At 39.7% G+C, this 21,614-nt stretch overlaps 1 protein-coding gene across 3 annotated transcripts in view; it reads left to right on the top strand.

Moving 5' to 3' along the window:
- The window catches only part of FBXL20 (F-box and leucine rich repeat protein 20), a 118,265-nt gene extending 96,802 nt beyond the window's left edge, over positions 1-21,463 (top strand). For 2 of the 3 annotated variants that reach the window (XM_032617908.1, XM_032617909.1), the window contains exons 7-15: positions 168-263; positions 1,899-2,025; positions 3,300-3,374; positions 6,732-6,862; positions 8,797-8,857; positions 10,004-10,048; positions 11,810-11,866; positions 12,871-13,083; positions 14,557-21,463. In XM_032617908.1, the coding sequence (XP_032473799.1) occupies positions 168-263; positions 1,899-2,025; positions 3,300-3,374; positions 6,732-6,862; positions 8,797-8,857; positions 10,004-10,048; positions 11,810-11,866; positions 12,871-13,083; positions 14,557-14,664 (913 nt within the window). In that variant the 3' untranslated portion in view covers positions 14,665-21,463. The remainder of the gene's footprint in view (positions 1-167; positions 264-1,898; positions 2,026-3,299; positions 3,375-6,731; positions 6,863-8,796; positions 8,858-10,003; positions 10,049-11,809; positions 11,867-12,870; positions 13,084-14,556) is intronic. The other variant, XM_032617910.1, reaches the window with a different exon arrangement.
- Positions 21,464-21,614: the final 151 nt, after the last annotated feature.

The raw sequence follows: 21,614 nt of genomic DNA, 5'->3' as shown, positions 1-21,614 counted from the left end.
AATTTTACAGTTCTTGTAACATGTGAGAGTCATGTATGATATTCCAAGGATGTGTTCTTATTTGTTTATTGAGAATTGTGTATGATATTAGTATATCATACTAATATCCTTAGTAGGATGTGTTCTTATTTGTTTATTCATTATTTTCTCCTTTTTCCATTTTTCAGTACATGTACTAGCCTTAGCAAGTTCTGTTCCAAACTCAGGCACCTTGACTTGGCTTCCTGTACATCAATAACAAACATGTCTCTAAAAGCTCTGAGGTAAATTTCTTACAACAAGAATGTCCAATAATCAGAACAGATACTTATTTTTTTATTAACTAAAATAAAGTTGGAATTGAAGGAAACTATGTTTTATAGATACGTACTGTAGTTCAAAATAGATCCTTTGTTTTACTACTTGCCCAAATTACAGGACACATTCAGGTGAAATGATAGAGGTAACTAGGATTTCTGAACAGAATAGTACAGTTTGTACATGAATGAAGTGCTTAGCAGGATTCTGTATATATAGTAAGTGCTCAGTAAGTTTTCATTGTTTTAATGTTACTGTATTTTTTAAAAGTGCATTACAAAAAGGTATATCTTAAAAGGAGGGTGAAATGCCCAATGTCTTTGTACTTTTACTTTTTTATCAGCCTTTTATAAAAGTCGTGGTGCCATGTATTAGTTACATTTATGAATAGTAAGAATTAAGCCATTAAAAGACGAAATGTAAATTTAGTTAAGTAGAGTGTGAGTAATCTGAAAATGTGTCTCCTTCTATACCTTCCTTATGAGCACTGAACACATGTATCTAAGGCTGGTGTAGGATAATAAATAAGATAGTATAACAGTGTTTATAGTTCATAAGTAATTCACATAAATGATCTCATTTATTTTGAAATCTTGTGAGGTAGATAGGACAGACACTTTACAGATAAGAAAATCTAAAACATTTTTGAATGCCGGGTACTGTGGTTCAACCATGGGAGGTAACTGAATAGATATTGTTGCTGCCCTTAAGTTGCTCAGAGTCTCGTGGAAGAAAAAAAAACTAAATGTGTTGTCATATTACAGCGGGATAAGTGCTATGGTAGAAATGAGTGCATTAGTTTGGGGAGAACATAGAAGGGCTACTGCTAATCTTGGTTTAAGAGAGGTTCCGTCAGGCTTCCCGAAGTGACTTGCCTGAAGTCACACTATTAATGTTGAAGAATAAACTTGAACTAAGATCCCCTGGCTTTATTTTATAAAACAATTAAAGCAGTATTTTCCAAAGAATGCCACAGAGCTTGGGATTCTTCCATAGTTTAAATGTGAAATCAAAGATCAAAGATGAAGCTAGTGTTTGATAGAAGGCAGAGATCTAATAATACAATATATCCTAAATTCAGCCTGTGGAAACTGTACCCTAGATACTTCCCAAGAGAGAGAATTTACAGATCCTTTGTAATTTTTTAAATAAAAGTTTAAATGGCCTCATTATTACTTTGATAAGTACTTGAATTATTTGATAGAGAATTTGAGTTTGAATCTGACTCTTCATTAATTACTCTGTTAACTTGAACCAGTCGCTTAATTTCCATTTCCTATATAGAGACGGTTAAATTTGTGATAAGTGCAAAAAGAATATACTTTGAAAAGTATAAACCTCCATAAAAATCTAATGTATCTGAAAAACAGCATTGTGCCTGAGCTTATTAGTTAAGGTGGATTTGAGCTAGCCCTCCTAGTGATGTAGTCCCACATGAACACCACAGGCGTTGATAAGTGCCCCTTTTGTTACAGAATTGCCTGTATTCTAAATCTACATTAAGTAAATATGTCCCCAACTAGATGGCCAATAAAATGAGACTTTGGTGCCTTTGGAATTGGATTTAGTCATATGTTTGTTTCATTTTGTTTTATCCTAAGTGAGGGATGTCCACTGTTGGAGCAATTAAACATTTCCTGGTGTGACCAAGTAACCAAGGATGGTATCCAAGCACTAGTGAGAGGCTGTGGAGGTCTTAAAGCCTTATTCTTAAAAGGCTGCACACAGGTAATACTCCCTGTCTTACTTGTGAATGATAGAGGCACCATGAACTTGGTGGGCAGCCCAAGATGTTGGCTTGAGAGATACGTAGTAGTTGTGTATTACTGACCAAAGACCCATGCTTACCAAAAATTAAAGGGTTTTCCCTAGAGTGAAAAAATAGAAGAGTTAACACCTGCCTGACCAAAGATAAATTTTTGAGGGGAGGCAAGATGGGAAGACAAAATCATAATACGGAACAGGTGCCACAGGCAAGAAGGGTTTCATGTAATTTAATCTGAAAAGACAACTTGTCGTGTTGTCACTGCCTGAGACCTTGAACTGGATAGGCAAGGAAGACAGTCTTGGCAGTTTCCACTAGTTTAACTACGAAGAGCCTTTCTTAAATGTGCCAAGTATACAGCAAGCTACATTTTATAGTATTGATGCTTATTTCCTGCCAGTCACATCACAAATCCAACATATTTTGTCATTAAAAATTTTAATATCTCAGTGTTTTACAGTGGGAAAAAAAAGGAGTTGACATGGTGACAACACCTGGAAGGAAATGATCAAGAGTGGGTTTAGAAGTGACTGACAAAGTAGGGCTAGGCTCTTATTACCTTATTTTATTAATGGTTGCTAAAACCATGCCTTGTATTCTATTAAAAAATGCCCTCACTCTTTCACCATGAAGGGAGGATTTCCACGGTTTGAAACAGAGCTTTGAAAGTACGACCACCTTAAAACAACAACTTGAGCTCCTGGTTATTTATGGAATCCTGAAAAATATTGATTGGGGTGCGTCATTATAGTCAATTACTTGCGATCTGTTCTCCACACTGTACGCATAGCACTGATCTTCTAGCAGCAGATAAACTACAGATTTCTTTCTCAGCTCCTGTTCCCGAAAGTTTGTTGTTAAGAAACTTTACAGGGAGTGTAGCAATGTGAAAGTTATTTTAGTTTCAAAATCCCTCAGCAAAATGCTGCAAGGCATCTTTAATTTATCGGAAGAAAAATCCGTAAACCTTAAGCAATGTTTATTTTACCTTTCCCTTGATTTGGTGATACTGTGAATTTGACTGGTCAGAACTGATAACAGATACTGATAAATGTACTAATCATTTGAATTACACGTTTATATGATCATAGTTCATTGTTTCTGGTTCATTTGTTCCTTTGAAAGTTGGTTGGCTATATTTAGAATGTGTTGATGAATGTGTACACTCAAATCTTTAAGATTTAAATATTTTAAACAATGTCAGTAATAATTTCTTCTCTCTTTTTAATCTTTCTAGCTAGAAGATGAAGCTCTCAAGTACATAGGTGCACACTGTCCTGAACTGGTGACTTTGAACTTGCAGACTTGCTTAGTAAGCAGTCCTTCCCACAACTCTTCTGTATTAGTAATTCATTTCAATAATATTATTGTAAGAGTTTCAGTCATAAAGACCAGTAGTTTGTCTGCTTCAACCCTGGGGATGCAGTAATCATAGATGACTTTTTAAATGCTCAACAGTACTCGCCCCTAGGGGCTTTGATGTAGATGAGATAGAGGGTAGCTTATACAGAATTGCAAATAAGGTAAACTGTAGCTGCACCCCTTTCTCTTCTACTTACGAAAACTCTACTTTTTAGAAGTAAATTTTTCACAGGCTACGGCATTTTAAATATTTTTGGTAAATTAATTGCAGTCACACCGACTAACATTTATCAGGGAGTAATGACTATTGGGAATCATTGATATAAGCAGATGACAAGCAAAATGTACCCTTTAAATTATTTTCAAGTAGTATTTGTAGTTCACATTTGGCTTGTTTAGACTATCAGCTTTTTTGTGTCTATCCCAAACCCCCTGAATTTTGTTCAGAGAATTTGCTGAAACTATTCAGGATCCTAGAACATTGACAATACACCTTTAGCTTTTGCCTCTTGCCTTGAAAATTGCATATATATGTTGCCTTGGAGTGAGAGCCTCTCATAGCAATGAAAAAAGTTGGTGAGGGTTTTCTTTGTTTTTGCTAAGCCTTCTGTGTATAATGCTCTCTCCTTCTTGTTTGGTCACCTGAAACTTTAGAGCATAGTGGTTGTTTAGTTTAAAGGTGACACATATAGGGCCACGTTTTGTGCAATTTAAGCACCCTGCCCTCCCAGCCCTTAAGGGATGGTACTGATAGCGATCTGTTTCAGAGGCTCCTAGAGACTGAGTTAAAGGAATGATATTTTGATTTCCATAGTTGCTAACTACCAGAATTTGCCTACTTTCATTTATGAAACAAATATTTGGCCTGAAAGAAAGATCTTACACAGCTATTGTAAACACGAAACCGTCATCTTGCAGTGACAGGAAAAAACTGTTCTTGCACATCTTCAGATTTTATTTATATACATACATAAATATACACATGTGCACTCTGTATATGTGTGTGTGTGTATATGTTACGTACGTACACACATACATACATATAAATACGTGTATACCACCATACCTACCGTTTGCCGTTTTAGTTTCACTTCCTTTACCCTTCCAGCAGACAGAAACCAATCAGTAAGCCTAAAGAACCAGCTCTGTCATATGTTTATTTTACTGTTTACCTTCACCCAGATCATAGGGCATGAGTCATTCCTTCTGTCATTCTGTACAATGTGATGAAATGATTCTCAGCATTCATGACACTTCTTGAAGTTTCTGCCGAGAACTATTGAAGGGACCAAAGTACACACTTAATGTAGTCTCTTTTTCTTGACTAATTTGAAAACACAAAAGTTTAGTAGATTTTGCTCTTTTAACAATTTAAAGTATTGGTAATATGACTTTCTTCCTCAGTAATCCCTTATAGACTTCAAAACATTAAGAAAGAAGAGGCAGCACAGCCCTCCCAGTATTTTGTTAATAATGTGTGACGCAAACTCCATTGGCCTGCTAAATATGCACGTTTATGGATTGCTGCTTCTCTCTTTATTTACATTTCTTTCAGTTATCCTTGTTTAGTAATAGTCACATTTGTGTGGCACTTTTTTTTTTTTGGCGGTACGCGGGCCTCTCACTGTTGCGGCCTCTCCCGTTGCGGAGCACAGGCTCCGGACGCGCAGGCTCGGCAGCCATGGCTCACGGGCCCAGTCGCTCCGCAGCATGTGGGATCTTCCCGGACCGGGGCGCGAACCCGTGTCCCCTGCATCGGCAGGCAGACTCTCAACCACTGCGCCACCAGGGAAGCCCCTGTGTGGCACTTTTTTAAGGTACTTCTACATGTGTATATGCCTCATCGATTTATTCTCATGACAGATCTTGTATCTGCCTTAGCATCCATTTTTCATCTGTATGTTGTTTCAGTTCTATAATACTGAGAACATACTGATTTAGGTAGTGAATATTTAAAGTTTGATTTCTTTTTCAGTTGTCCTTGTAACCTAAGAATACTGTTTGATTAAACAGAAATGACAGGAGAGCTTTATTCTGAGGCTTACACAAAATTAGCAAATCTATCAGGACAAATTAAAATGCTGATCATATCCAACATGTTAAGATTTTTATATATGACATCTTTTGTTTAATGTAACATCTCTCGTGTTTTTACATTTTAAAATAATATAAAATAATAATTTAAAACATACAAAATTATATTTGAGTTGGATACAACTATCTCCATTAAATTAGGATAGTCTTTTTTTTATACATCTTTATTGGAGTATAATTGCTTTACAATGTTGTGTTAGTTTCTGCTCTACACAGAGTGAATCAGCTATATGCATACATATATACCCTCCCTCTTGAGCCTCCCTCCCACCCTCCCTATCCCACCCCTCTAGGTGGTCATAAAGCACTGAGCTGATCTCCCTGTGCTATGCAGCAGCTTCCCACTAGCTACCTATTTTACGTTTGGTAGTGTATATATGTCAGTACCACTCTCTCACTATGTCCCAGCCTCCCCTTCCCCCACTGTGTCCTCAAGTCCATTCTCGACATCTGCATCTTTATTCCTGCCCTACCACTAGGCTCATCAGTACCAATTTTCTAGATTCCATATATATGCATTAGCATGCAGTATTTATTTTTCTCTTTCTGACTTACTTCACTCTGTATGACAGACTCTAGGTCCATCCACCTCACTACAAATAACTCAATTTTGTTCCTTTTTATGGCTGAGTAATATTCCATTGTATATATGTGCCACATCTTCTTTATCCATTCATCTGTCAATGGACATTTAGGTTGTTTCCAGGTAGGATAGTCTTTATATTATAAAACTAAAATTTAGAAATAAATGGATTTATGGTTGATATGAGATTACAGCTATGATCCACAGGTTGTTTCATTTTTTTAAAGTACCTTAATATCAGTATCAATTTTGAACTTGTAAATGCATTTGTACTATTAAAATACTGCTGTTTTTATCTGTTTTCTAGGTTTTAAAATCATTTAATTGAACCTACACCATGATGCACCCCATCTGTTCCCAGTCTTGTCAGTCCCATTAGGTTAAAAGAACCCTGTTATAGCTTCTTCCCTTTGCACCAGAAATGAGCACAGATTCTCTTGAAAACTAAATCAAAAGGAACTGGAAGGAAGAAACAAAGTGTATTCATTTTCTTTTAGGTCTACTACATGGTTAATATCAAATCTGCTTTTATTTCTTTTTGGCGCTTGTTTCACAGAGGTAACTTTTCTGTCTTTATCTTCTGCCAAGTTACTAATAACTATGGGTTTTTCCCCCTTGTTTTTTTTCTAGCAAATCACAGATGAAGGTCTCATTACTATATGCAGAGGGTGCCATAAGTTACAGTCCCTCTGTGCCTCTGGCTGCTCCAACATCACAGATGCCATCCTGAACGCTTTAGGTCAGAACTGCCCACGGCTTAGGTAAACATTTCTTGGTTATCTCAAAAAATCAGGGGAAAGGAGCAGTGGCCTCCTTCACTCATATTTATTCCTTGGAACCTTGAATTTTTTAAGGTAGACACTACAAGGCCACTACTACCCTTTCAGATGCGCACCTACTTGCTTTGTACCTCATTTGATTACACGTAATTGGCCTGAACCAGGGGGTAATAGTCCTCATTTTCTGCTTCTTGGCTATCCATACTAGAAAAATATCAACATTTTATCACATTACTTGAGAAAAGAAATAAAGGCATTTTCTCTTATTAATGCTTTCATATAATTCCTTTCTGAAGAAAGTTTTTAGAAGCCCACCCTGTGATCATTTATATTGTAGTAATGATGCTAGGTACATAGCAGGGAGTATTTAAAGAGAAAAAACAGCTCTTCCTTTGTGCTGATGGTCTTTTAAAGCAAGCTTTATTTCTCTGTGGCTCCTCTTCTCTACCTAATACAGGATTGGCTGATTGTTCACTAAGAATGCGGTGTTAGCATGCACATGCTATCAAGCCCATATTGATTTTGTAAGAGCACACAGCACACTATTTGTAATAAATAGGGATAATCCCCATATACCTTTTTTGTTCTTTAAAACAAAACTTATATTGTACTTACTATATAGTAAACATGTCAGCCACTGTTTTAAATTATTTACAAATATTAATTCATTTAATCATCATAACACCATACAAGCACTGTTATTATCTCTGTATTATAGGTGAGAAAACCGAAGCACAGGTCAAGTAACCTGTTCAAGGTCTCACAGTTAGTAAGTACAGGAGCAAGTGTTCCATCTCAGGCAGTCTATCTCCAGAACCTATGAAACCACTTGTCTTACACATAAGAATCATTGTAAACCAATAAGAACTTTCTTAAAACTTTTTTGTAATCACCTGGCCATGGGCCTTCGTAATCTCGGAAGCCTAGAGTAGAATACTTGCCAGGAGCTGAGGAGGTAGCCAGTCTTCTCTCTAAAAAACATTACGTATTACCTTTTTCTGTTTTAAAGACAGGGATGTTCAGCTCCCTTCTCCTTCATGGTTTATTTTATTGTTAGAAAAGAAAGGCTCTCAAATGTGATACTTAAAAGTTGGGTTCAGTCAGATCATACTTTCCCATTAGATACAGTATTTTAATTGATTGTCAGTTGGTAATGATTCCTTATACTTTAGCTTTATGTTTTTTTTCAACTTCTCTAGTAATTTGTAAGCAAACATACAGTGTTCTTTGGTACTGTCGTGCAGACACCACCAGACTTTTCACAAAGAAGAGCTACTATTTTTGATTCCCCAGCCCTGTGGTTGATATTTAGGGTGGTGTTCAGCAGTTCCTGATAGGGAGGGGCTCAGCTGCCCTCTCCACTGGGCCTCCCTGGGAGCCTGTGGGAGGAGGCAGGAAGCTTAAGGGTATTTTTTCATAAGTATGGAATTTCATATTTGGGACAGGCCTATGATTAACCAGTCCCTTCATAGTATTTTGAAAAGCTATTTAAATCTTAGTGAGCCTACATGTAAGATAGGGAAAGAGAATAATTTACTTTAGCAACAGATTAACTGAGACAGAGTATTTATCTCCATCTCCTTTGTTTTCTAGGAGCAGGCTGCCCTCTGGGGGTAAGCAGTATGCCATCAAGAAGGCTTTTAAATGCGTTTCTCATGCATTTTGGCATTAACTACAAGCTTCTATTATATTCTTCTGATTGCATCACCCTAAAATGTGGTATTTACAGGACCACTTTATGATGACTCCATGAAAATGAATAGCAAGATCTGTATACAGACTTGCTTAGCTGTGAATGTAACTCCGTGTTATATAGTCCTTAGGGAATAAGAGGTTGTTTTCTTAAATTCTTGCTGTTTTAATAAACCCAGTTTTCAGGGACCAATGGGCTGACTTTCACTTTGTTTTTTTAACAGAATATTAGAAGTGGCAAGGTGTTCTCAACTAACAGATGTAGGCTTTACCACTCTGGCCAGGGTAAGTGTTTTCTTCAGGTTCTGTAGGTTTTGTTCAGGGTTTGTTTTATTTCAGAAGAATGAGCAATGAGGGAAATGTGGAATGGCAGCAGAATTGAGGGTGTAGGATGTGGGGGGACGTCTCTGTGGCTGGCGTTCCTGAGCGTCCTTGGGCTGCAGCTACAGGCAGCTGCTATGGAAAGGCAGACGTGCGTTGGAGACCATGACATTCCTTCGTGAGACTTGATTTTCCGCCTCTTCATAAGATTATGTTAAACTAAGTGGGAATTTCCTAGTGCTTTTGAAAGAAGCTTATTTGGTTATTTGGTATGCAACCGGTGGATGAGAATAATGTTGAAAGAAACATATAAGCCTGATTTAAATGGAGAGGTTTTAAGAGATTTTCTGTATTCTCCACAAGATTTTAATACATGGAGTGGTTTGTAAATCACTGTATAATAATAGTATTTAAAATTATACCATCTTTGACCAGTGTAATGGAACATGGGAAGGGCATTTGCTTTCAGGCAGATCAGTGGAATACTAATGGGGGCGGGGGCAGCCCATGGCATAACTAGATGAGGACATACAGATTCCCCTTCTGTGCTTACAAAGAAATCATTTTCATTAAATTATTTTTGGTTGAAAGGATCTCTGTATTAGTTCAGTATCAATGTTCAGGAAATTTATTCCCTTGGACTTTTAAGATGTTAGATACTTTTAAGTGTGGAATAATTGAGAAATTTCAATGGTGATAAAGGCCTTTTAAAAATGTGTAATTAGGGACTTCCCTGGTGGTGCAGTGGTTAAGAATCTGCCTGCCAATGCGGGGGACACGGGTTCAAGCCCTGGCCCGGGAAGATCCCACATGCTGCGGAGCAGCTAAGCCCCTGCGCCACAACTGCTGAGCAACCCCCGCTCGCCATAACTAGAGAAAGCCCGCACACAGCAATGAAGACCCAATGCAGCCAAAAATAAATAAATAAAAATAAATTTTAAAAAAATGTGTAATTAATGGAATAAGGCAGGAAGTGATGTAAGAATGACACCAACACTGAAGCTCTTAAGATTTCATCAGTCTATTTAATACTACTTCTTAGTTTTCTGACCTTAATTTTTTCCCAATTTTAAATGTTTGTACTGTAATGTTTGGGTTTGTATCTTATAGAATTGCCATGAGCTTGAAAAGATGGACCTGGAAGAGTGTGTTCAGGTAAGATTGTGGATTTTTACTCAGAAATATAGTACGGTAGAGACTTACACAATACATGCACATCAGAACGTTCAATTCCCTACCCTAGTATAGTGGGGAGCCTGCAGCACTGCTGACTCTCCATTTATTGAGGTGTCCTCCAGGCATACCAGCAGAGGTGCTCATGGTATTTTTGCTAAGGAACTAGGAAAATACATGCCATCAATAAGATTGCCATTGGAAAGAAAGATGGCTCAGGCATTTAGACCATAAAGATACTAAGATATTTCCTTAAACCTTCAGGGTTATGATGCTAATAAACAATTAAAGGCCCAGCACACTGATAGATAATCACTGCCCCTTTTTAGCTTAACTGGACCCAGCGCCCCTTACATCATTAACCCTGGAGACCCAACTCTGTATGGAACCCTGCCCTTCAGGCAGGCAGACTTAGCTTCTTATCAACAGTTTTTTTTTATTACCAGTTTTAAGAGCTTTCAACTTATTAGTTGGCTGGGGAGAAATTTTAAAGAGGGACTCCTAAAAAGAAGATAGAACAGTGAATTTTTTTAATGGTAAAAATAAAGAAGAGAAGATACTTCAATAACTATAGACGCCAATTTTTCTAAATTACTTGTTATCCGGACACTACTTAGTCCCTATTGGTTCTTATTAAAGTAAAACTTATTCACATCCATCTGTTTCTTGCACATGCCTAAATGCCCTGTGTGTCCTTTCCAGTGTTAGTCCTTCTGAGTGATGTGCACACGCCTGCCCACTCCAGTCCCCCACCCCTGCCATTTCTTAGCCCCTGTGAAATTATGTGTATTATAACAACAATCTCAGAATTGGAGAGAAATTTGAAAAGAAATGCTGATTTACTCTCCATCCTAAGATAACTATAAAATACTGTTCTTCCTTCAGGAGTTCTTCCTTACTGAATGTTCGTAGTTAACCCAGCAGCAGCCTCTTTCTGCCACCCTTAGGGAAAATAACTGACATGCCAATTATCAATCCTGAGTTATGACATGGTTTATAAAAATATGGGCCAGATATCTAAAAATTTGAGGATGTTCCTACATTAATTTTTTTCATGGATCAGTGTCTTCTGATTCACTTCTGTGATGGTCCTAAGGAGGTCAAAGTCCAGTGGGTGGAAGTTATGAGGGAACACATTTTCATTTGTTTCAAAAGCAAACAATTTTCGACAGACCTGTTCAAAGATGACTAGATGAGTTTAAGCCCAGCCTGGATAGGTTCTCAAAGAACAGGTTCTGGGGCTTCCCTGGTGGCACAGTGGTTAAGAATCTGCCTGCCAATGCTGGGGACACGGGTTCGAGCCCTGGTCCGGGAAGATCCCACATGCTGCGGAGCAGCTAAGCCCATGTGCCACAACTGCTGAGCCTGTGCTATGGAGCCCACGAGCCACAACTACTGAAGCCCGTGCACCTAGAGCCCGTGCTCTGCAACAAGAGAAGCCACTGCAATGAGAAGCCTGTGCACCACAACGAAGAGTAGCCCCTGCTTGCCGCAACTAGAGAAAGCCCGCATGCAGCAACGAAGACCCAGTTCAGCCAAAAATAAAATAGATGAAATAAATAAGTTTATATAAAAAAAAAGAAGAACAGGTTCTGGTAGCTGATGGGATTTCAACCTTACGATTCTGTTATTTGATGAGTGATATCAGGATATCAGTCTAAAATACTAGTGTAGTCAAGAATGACGTATGACCTATGAGTTTTTTGGAATTATACCTAAAATAAACTTATATGTTTCTTTCAGATAACAGATAGCACATTAATCCAACTTTCTATACACTGTCCTCGACTTCAAGTATTGGTGAGTTTCACTGTGGAAGTTTTATGTATCTATTGGATTTAATCAAAACCCAGCTCTTACTTTCATCTTGGTGCCTGGCTACCATTTGGGGAAAACGTATTTCTCCAAATTGTCAACTTACAGAGGACCAAGGGAGGACCTGCGTGAAGGGAGAAACTGAGATAGAAACTGGAAAAGTTCAACATTTTCTGTATCAATGCTTGGAGCTTGAAAACTGACATGGAGAGTATGAGTTCTCGCTCCCACATGAATTGCACTCCAGCCTGAACAGTGCTTAAATTTCCAGAGATCCAGGAGATGAGATGGCCTGAAATACGGTTTGCTTCACATTGGGACCAAGTGTTCCTATAAAATAGAACCAATCAAGGCTTTACTAGGGGTCGTTCTCTGCTACTGCTTCCAGTAACACTGTGGGAAAGCATTCTGGTTGACTGTTCTGTACCTAGGCTTATTTTGGTGTTTTGTGGCACATTAAACTATGTTTCGGTCGAGGGTTCTGAGTTTCGCATGGAGGAACCAGGGATTTAAGGAAAACTCGTAAAGTGAAGAGATGACCACATCTTACAGCTGTAAGAGTCATCTTAGGTTAATTAACTATTTGGGCATGCCCCTGCACCAGGTATTCAACATTTAGTCCAAATTCCAGAAAATTTTTTACAGGAAAAGCTTAAGCCCCACTTGTCCCTGTAGAGAAGAAAAGTATCAATAATTTGTGTGTGGAGAGCGTGGGGGGAGATATTTTGTTTATCAACTATTTCACAGTCATTATAGGAATTCACAAAATATATTTAGAATCACACAGAGAAATGTTGATCATTGATTGTCAAAAGCAGAACCCAAGCAACTCCAGTATGCGTTCTTTATTTCACCACATGGCTCCAGTGATGGCTCCATATACTTCAGACTCAAACCAGAAAATTCTCCTTTTTGGTTGCACACAGGCCTCTGGGTAGAAGAATGCCATTAAGTATTTCAGTGTCCTTCCTTGCTCTGTTTGGCTGCAGAGTCTGTCTCACTGTGAGCTGATCACAGACGATGGAATTCGTCACCTGGGGAACGGGGCCTGCGCCCATGACCAGCTGGAGGTGATTGAACTGGACAACTGCCCCCTAATTACAGATGCATCCCTGGAGCACTTGAAGAGCTGTCACAGCCTTGAACGGATAGAACTCTATGACTGCCAGCAAATCACACGGGCTGGAATCAAGAGACTCAGGGTAAAGATGGTGGCATCGCCCTCTGGCTCTAGTGTTCTCAGCACGCTTTCCTTCTTTCTTTATTTTTTCCCTCCATTTCCTTTTTTTAGATTTAGATTCCTGTGATTATTTATATTTATGTGGACATTCAGCAAAGAGAAAAAAAGATAGAGAGCAAACCTAAGGGTATATAGTTCTTACCTGTTGTTCTAGATATTTGGTAGGAAAATACCCACTGAAGGGATGAAAAGTAGATCTCCTCCCAGCAGAGTCTCTCTAATAACATGCCCAGAGTCAGAAAAGCAAATGTCAAGATTTTGGTTCTAAAGGAAAAAAAGGAGTAACATAAAATATTTAGTTAAATGGGATTTAAAATTTTAATTTGTATTTCCTTTCATATCAAAGTGTTTTGCTGCGGTTCATATTTTTTTAAGGCAACAAATGGATCACGTAGTTTTTTACCTTTTCCTTTTGCCCCATCCTTCATAATAGAGAGACCCATGTATAGCCAAATGACTAAAAGACAGATTGCCAGCAAGGAGCTTATAAAAGACTGGATGACTCTATATGTTGGATTATTCAGCTCAACAGACATTTATTGGAACATCTGCCTGACGCCTGTTGTGGGAAAGGCACTGTGTTAATTTGGCCCTTACAATCAACCTTTAAAAATATCCATGTTGGCCTTACGGCATCTGAGTGCATAAAGGAGCAGCACACTTCATCTTGAGTTCCAGTTGACCTCAGTTCCGCCTCTCCCTTCAGACCTAGAGGACTGAGAACATAACTGCAATGGGGAGGCCTTGTACCCATATCTCTTCAACACCAAAAGAGGAGGAGAGCCACAGGTCAACCAGAGCGTCTTCTATGGCCTACGTACATTAGGGTTTTTGGACCTGCCTGGCTGTCAGGAGTCTCTTCCACCTCTGAATCCTCAAGAGTCACTTAGCAGTTTGACACTCTAATTTAGCTATTTATGTGCATGTCTAGACTATAAGTCCCCTAAAAGCAGGATCTCCATCTTGACCATCTTTGCAGCCCTTTTACATAACTAGCGCAGTGCCTTGAACATAGTAGGAATTTAGAAACTATGTAGTAAAAATTAGAAGCATGTTGTTAAAAGAGGATAATGAGGTTTTTTTTAAATATCAGAAGAAACATTGTCCATAATGGCTTGGAAAAAATTAAGTTTTTAAGCTTATATAATTTCTTCCAGCTCTGGGAACCCCTTTGGGACAGGTTAAGAGATTAGCATGAATTTTTTCCCCAGTTTTATTATTATGGAAGCAGTTACTAAAGTTATGTGAGCTTTTTTGGTCTTTTAGAATAACATGGGATGGTACAAAGTAGAACCCAGGGCTCTCAACATCCCGTCTGTGCTCAGCTTCTGCCCTGCCCTCATGTACACTCAGTCCCTCAGTGGTTTTTCTGAAAAGCAACATTGCTCTTTCTGTTTAAGCCCTCTCTCTTAGTAATGTTTCTGTCTTGTTTCAGACCCATTTACCCAATATTAAAGTCCACGCCTACTTCGCACCTGTCACTCCACCCCCATCAGTAGGGGGCAGCAGACAGCGCTTCTGCAGATGTTGCATCATCCTATGACAGTGGAGGTGGCCAGCCTTGGTGAACTGAGTATTTAATGACACTTCTAGAGTTACCATGGATCTCCATTGGAAGCGACCCCAGTGTTCCGGGCAAAGGTTACAAAGTGAGGGCAGCGTCCAGATCCCCAGAGCCACACATACATACGCATACCCACTCTCACCCCCACCCACTCTGTCTCTGTGACCAGGGGATTGGGTTTGTGCTGGCTTTATCATGTGGATTGGTAAAACTTAACCATTCCTGTTGGATGTGCCCAGAAGAGAAGCAGAAGCAAGGTAGACGGAAGGGGGCATTCCAGCAAACCCAGTGTTACCGCTACTGTGGTTTCTTTATTTTGTTAAGGGGTTTCTTTGGCAGTTTTGGAACAGCAGCTGCAGTCCTCCAGGGTCAAGGAAAGCATAGAAAAACAATACATGTTGTATCCAGGGACCAGAGAGAAGATTTCTTTGCATCCTATCAATGGTAGCCATCCATTGTGAGATGACTGCAGAGCTTCTGTGCTTCCTTGTTCCCATGCCAACATGCCGAGCGTGCTCACAAAGAAGGCTTGTCCATTCCTCCTCCTGTGTTTTAGTATTTGGCCCAGAGGTTTCCTAAATGGTTGCATTGAAATCGCTGTGGTCCAGCAGTGATGACGTATTCACTCAAATTGTCACTTTCTGTAGCACACTGTGTACCTGTCTTTCATTCTCTGTTGCTCCCTCCTGCACTCCTGCTCAGTCTGTCATCTGTGCATAGTCTGCTTACTCACACTTGTTACTCCTTTGCTGTTGTTATGTTTACAGTTTGCATTTTGGATGATTAGTTGGGGTTACCAAACATTTTTAAAAGAGACATTATCAATAAATATTTTTTTAATTCTAAATTTTACCATTAGGGGACCCTGCCTGAATCTTTGCCAGTCTAAAGGGAAACTATAACAAAAGCAAGAAAAATTCTGAGAAGAAATTGAGCTAAGACTATTTTGATGAAAACAAACTTTGCCTTTTGGTTTCTGTTATATCTTGTGATAAATGATAATATGCATGATACGCCCGGTATTCCCCCTGCACATTTTTCCTTCCATCTGACTTAATGAGGAGAGAGAAATGCATTATTAGGAAACGGTGGAATGGCAAATCCCAAAACTGAACCTGAAAGCTGCCGCCACCCAAGCTCAGATGTTTTGTGTATTCACCGAAATCTAGGTGTGATCAGTGGCATCTAAGATTTGTGTCTCTGAGGTTTGTTCTGCTTTAGCAGGAATGCTGCTAGAGGAGTTGTGCAGTTGAGCCGGGTAGTTTCTCTTCCCCCCCCCCCATTTCAGCCTATCAGGGGTTCAAGAATGACCCTATCACAGCTGGTCAACTGTATGTCAGTGTTGATGGTATCATATCTAATGTTGGAGCCTCAAAGGACCAGAACCTGTCAGCCATATCTCTCTTGTGCTCCAGAGTTTCTGTGAATGAAATACTATAGTAGCCAGGTGAAGGCATTGGGGCAGCAGAAAGAGAACATTGGGAGGAAGTAGGGGGTTCAGTGTCTCTTCCCAGCCTGGTCACCAGAGCTGAGGGCAGGGAATTTAGTGCCTGTGACTCAGAGTCAAAGAAGAAGCTCCCCCTACTAAAAAAAGAAAAAAGAAAAATCACGGAGGCTGAGGGAAATAAAATGAGTTTCTGAAGCACGAGAAGTAGACTTCTAAATATCAAGGTTAGAGACCTTGCGTGATTTTTAGTAGGGTGACTTTTTGTCTTTTAGGGCATTAATGTGCAGTCCACTATAATCTTAGGTCATCCTCTGCATGATCCAGGCTGTTATCAGGCTTGTTTTAATGCTCGTAGGTGCTGGTTCTACCAGCATACGTAAGAATAAAGTGTGATTTGTTTTTCCACAAGCAATCAGTTGAAAAGGTCCTAGGAATCTGTACTATCCACCACTATTTAGCACTTAATTTATTTTAAATCCCATTTTATTATTGTGCCCTTTTAAGCTCAGATTATGTGTGTTTTTCATTTCCCTTCCCTTATCCTCTTTTCAGATTACCATATAAGGAATATACTTTTTAAAGTGAGACCCACTCTCCTGGCTATACCCCACATATACAGATACACACACGTGCACACACACTTCCAGATGTGGTTGATAATATTCAGATCCCTGGGTCCTCACTCAAATAAAACTAAAAAGAAGAATATTTAGGGTGTAGGTGCTCTAACGTACAAGTTTAAAAAAAAAAATAGTGTCTGAACAAAATCCTGATTTATTAGTGAGTGTGGATTCGAATTTCCCAATAGTTGAAGCTCTTGAGGTACTTCTTTATTTAAAAAACCCTATTCACCAGTACATGAAGGTCTTAGAAATGCTGTTTCTGTTCTCAAAGAGTGTACCCATGTGCAGGTCCGTGTGGAGGTGAGCCCTGCCTGTCTGGGCCAAGAACAGAGTCAAGAGAGGGAATAAAGGCCCTGGAGTGTGCAGCACTGGCATGTATGTGGTCAGGCAGGAACCTTGTTCCTTTCTGAAGCGAACTTCTGGCCCACCAAGCTTGGAAGGACATGTATTTTTTATGCCAATCTAAAACCTATGTCAGCTGATGAAATGTACCAGGACTTCGAGAACACAGAACATGGTAAGTTTTGGTCAGGTGGAAGGGCCCTGCCATCTGAACATAGTATTTCCTGTCTCATCTTCAGGGACACTCTTGAAAATCCAATAAGGCTTTACTGATGTAGGAGAAACTCTTCTTTAGGAAAAACTTATTGGTCCATTTGTCTGACTCCAGAGCCACTCCACAATATGCCTTCAAAATAAAAAAAAAAAAAAAATACAGAGCGAACAGAGAGAAGAGATTTGGGATAAGTAAGAAGGTGCCCTCAAAGTTATTATGCATCTGGATCATCTCTTTCCTAAGCAGCCTTTTCCCCTTACATTTTTTAGCATCATCAGTATCTTTATTGGCCCCATCAATAGGTGATGATTCCAGCTTTTTTTTTTGCATTGACTTCTTGTATGTCCTTTCTATACCCATCCTTGCCCTCTATTTGGAAAGCTTCCATCTCACTCCCAGCAATGCTGCTAATTTATTCTCGTGTCTTCAGTTTAGCTTCCTCTTTGGATCCTTGTCCTGATCTGGGCAAACTATCCTGGGCAGCCTTGAATTCAGTAACTGTCATGTAGCTCAGGCCATTTTTCACTGGGTGATCTTTGATGTTTGCTTACTGGATTTGAAATCAAACTGTTAGATATGAGGAGTAAGAGAATCTGCCCTCATCCTTTTTCCAATATTTGGAATGTGAAAGCACATCGTGCTTTATGTAAAAAAATGTTTTCTCCTCCTATTCTGCTCTTTAGTGGATGTAAAGGTATTTCAGATTAAGTGGTTTTTATAAATTTCCACATGCATTAAGTTGATTTAGCAGACATATAAGTCAGAAATTTTTCATATGCCTTATATCACATTTTAGAGGGCAACCTGGTAAATATTTTTATGATGCTTTATTTTGGGCTTTCCAAGCTGTTTGAATGGTTCAGTATAGCTACAATGCTATATAGCAGTCAAGTTCTTTTATTTCTTCCAATTGCCTTGTAAAATGCATTGTTACTGGTCTGATAACCCACTAATGCCATGGGGGGGCTAAACAAAGTATGAGTTGGAACCTGTCTTGGTTTGAAGTTGTTAGGAAGTGTGAGAGTGTCCCTGGAAAGAAGAGGTGGTTTCCTGCCTGCCTGTGGGCAGCGTATCCTTGGTGACTGTATTGTTTAGAGGGGAGGAACACTTGATCATGGTGGACCCTTGTCCATTTAATGTTTATTGAAAGTCAGATTGCTTATGACAGTTGCCACTAGTGAGAGAGGAAGGGTTTAAAGAAAATTGGACTGTTCTGCTTTTTCCCTCCTTGTGTACATGATTTAAGGTTAGATTTCTATCCTTGTTGTGCATCCTGGCTGACAGACTCTTTCAGTGGTATGCTCTGAGCTTCCGGAACATTTTATACAAAGATTGCCTTCTCTGTCTGCCCACCAGTTCTAGGATTTTTAACCACCTCAAATCCAGGCCATGTGAATTAGTCAAGTCTTGTTTGAGAAGACATGTAGGATGTTTCATTGGAGGTCTTGAGGCTCCCGCTTACAATGATCTTGGACCAAAGAATGCTAAAGTGTCAGGAGGGTGAGGGGAATTAATAGTCTCAGCCTCTCCTCACCTTTATTTCTCTCATAAATTTTAATTGTAAGATTGGAAGATACAGAGAGCTGTATACAACCATGTCGATAGGGTATAATTAACCCAGGTAATTTGGGAATAAAATTTGGCTTATATTTGCTATATCCAGATGCCCAGACTTAACATCTTGGTTCTCCAGCAAAGAATGTGCTGCTTTAACCTTGCCCTCTCATTTGGGACAAACTTTCTACCTACCAGAAACTACCATTTGAGGCAAGGGCGTTTTCTGCGTGAAGGGCTTCTGCAGCACCGCCCCCACCACACACACACCCCCCCCAGTGCCCTCCCAAGGCAAGTCTACCTATTTTGCCCATTTTTATTCTTAAGAACATCAGTTCTACATCTCTGAAGCCTTTGATCCTTTGGAAAGTCAGTAAGACCTTCTCAGCTGAGTCTGAGTGAATCTTTGGAGCCCAAGAGAGTTACCCTTAATTTTCAGCAGAGAAAAAAATTGTTGGACAAAATCACGTGTGTGTTAAGAAAATTCCATAATGCGCTTCCTCCGTCTCTGCCTTCTGTGTTTGTTGAGTAACCCCTTAGTAGAGAGGTTGGTTCATAGGTGTTGAGACTCAATGCTTCCTCAGCCAGGGTAGTTCACTGCCCTTTTAGGAAAAAGAACCATGAACAGCCAAAACTATATCAATTGACATTGTTTATTTTCTGTGTTTTTCAGTGTCTTGTTTTGAAGAATTGGGGTGGGGAAATGGTAGTTGACATTCAAAGTAGAGGAGAGAATCATTTCTGGAACTGGGGTACAAACATCTGTCCTGAATATGTAGCAACAGCTGCCTCACATGTGAGTAGGTTTACTTTCCTCTCCATGTAATGAACTCCATGCCCTTCTTAGTGGCAAGGAGGGCTTCTGCTTTCTACACACCAAACCAGTGTCATCCAGATGGCGATTGGCACCACTGAACACCACCAGTGCTTCCCATCGGCTTCTGGGCATGATTTTCACCAGGGCAAGAGCAAGTAGGCAGTAAATGAGAATCCCCACCCCAGGGAGAGATAAGAGAAGAGAGGTGTTCAGACACATACCTGTTCTCTTCTGCCATATCCCCAAGAACCCAGGGAAATCTTTGAAGTGATTTTTTTTCTTTTTTTTAATTAAAGTGGATGAAGAAAGATTTACCCCACTAAGTTTTAGCTTGTCACTGTCTCTTATACTACTTGTTGTTATTCATTCAAATCTGTACTACACTGCTGCTCACATACATGTATGTGTTTCTTACCTTAGCCTAACCCTTCTCAGCCCCTGAAGTCATTATTCTATTTTGTGTTTTCTTTTTTTTATGGCACTAGCGAATGAGAACCTAAAGTCTTAGAAAATCCTAACTTGAAAAGGAGTCTCTAACTGGCATGGTTTGATTAATTACTTTACCTTTTCCCCCTAAAGACTTGAATGATTTTCTTCCCTAGTGCTATATAATAGATCTGTAATAAGTGAAACCTTTGCTGCTACTTTTCTGGGTTTACATCGGTTTTTTCCTTCCCTTAAAAATAATTTCTTATCTGTGCTTCTCTTATGACTGTTAATTTCTAGTAAGTACAGGAAGAGGTGAACCTGAGATTTCTTCTCTTACTCCCCTCCTCACGCTACCCCCAAATTATACACTAACCTCTAACATATATAAGATCCATGAGATGGGGCTCATCATAAGATGCTTGTGGGGTTTTTTTCTCATCATGCTGCAGCTCTCAGAGCTGGCCCCTGAGGATCTGTGACTACCCAGTCCGAAGGGTTACTACAGGGAGAGAAAGGCTTTCTTAATTTTGCCTTTCTCCATTCCTGTTTTATGATCACCCTTCAGATGCCTCCCATTCTGGCGGCCTCCTTTTTCCTCCCAGGAATTGTTTCCAAGTAACCTGCCTCGGTCATTTCCCAACTGCTCTCCTCACCTTTGCCCACCTTCCAGTGACCCTGAGAGCACAGACCTGAGAGACGGGGCCTGTGCAGAGCTCAGAGAACTGTGAGGACTACCCCTGCCTTTCAGACTCTACTTGGGGACAGAGATGGATGGGTAAATGGTGCTTCGGGAGCAATTTTTATCTTCAAACCAGGCTGTTTTGCCCTTTGCACTGCCCCGCCTCCATCCCCACTCCCCTGAGGAAGGGGTAAAGTGCAGAGGATGGTTGACTAGCAGGGTCTGATCCCCAACATTGCTGTCTGGCCTAAGCCTTGTCCAGCCATTCGGCCTGCTCTGGAGTGAGAGCTTCAGTGTGTGGGAGCTGCTGCTTGCTTGTTTCTCCACCAGGCCTGCCCCAACACTTAGCCGGTCCCTGGGGCCAACACAGTTCCCTACGTGGTGACTTAACACCAGCCTCCATTAGCTGTCCAAGCGACTGCGTTTCCACCCAATACTTTTGGCGCTTGAGGATGGGGGGAGGGAGGGAGGGTTATTTAAAATAAATAAAATCCAAGGTGGCAGTAGAGGATTCCTTTTGCTTTAAAAATCTTTGGACTAAAAAAATAAAAAAAATTTAAAAAATGTTTTTTTTATATATGAATATATAAAGTAAATTGTTATGTAACTATTATTGTTTCCTGTATGTTCTAATTTTTGGTTTATGATGTAATTAAAGGAAATAAGCTGTGAAGACTTTTCATTTTACTGCGGAAATAGCCTGACTTGGAGCTGTGATTCTTAACTTCCTTGAACCCTTGATCTGTAAAGGCTCCTGAGGCTGAATGAAGGGGCTTCTTTTTGGCATCTTATTTTTTTTTAATATCCTTTAGTGAGTACCCTTT

Source organism: Phocoena sinus, chromosome 20 (assembly GCF_008692025.1).
Source record: "Phocoena sinus isolate mPhoSin1 chromosome 20, mPhoSin1.pri, whole genome shotgun sequence".
NCBI lineage: Eukaryota > Metazoa > Chordata > Mammalia > Artiodactyla > Phocoenidae > Phocoena > Phocoena sinus.
This window is presented reverse-complemented; position numbering and strand designations above follow the sequence as displayed.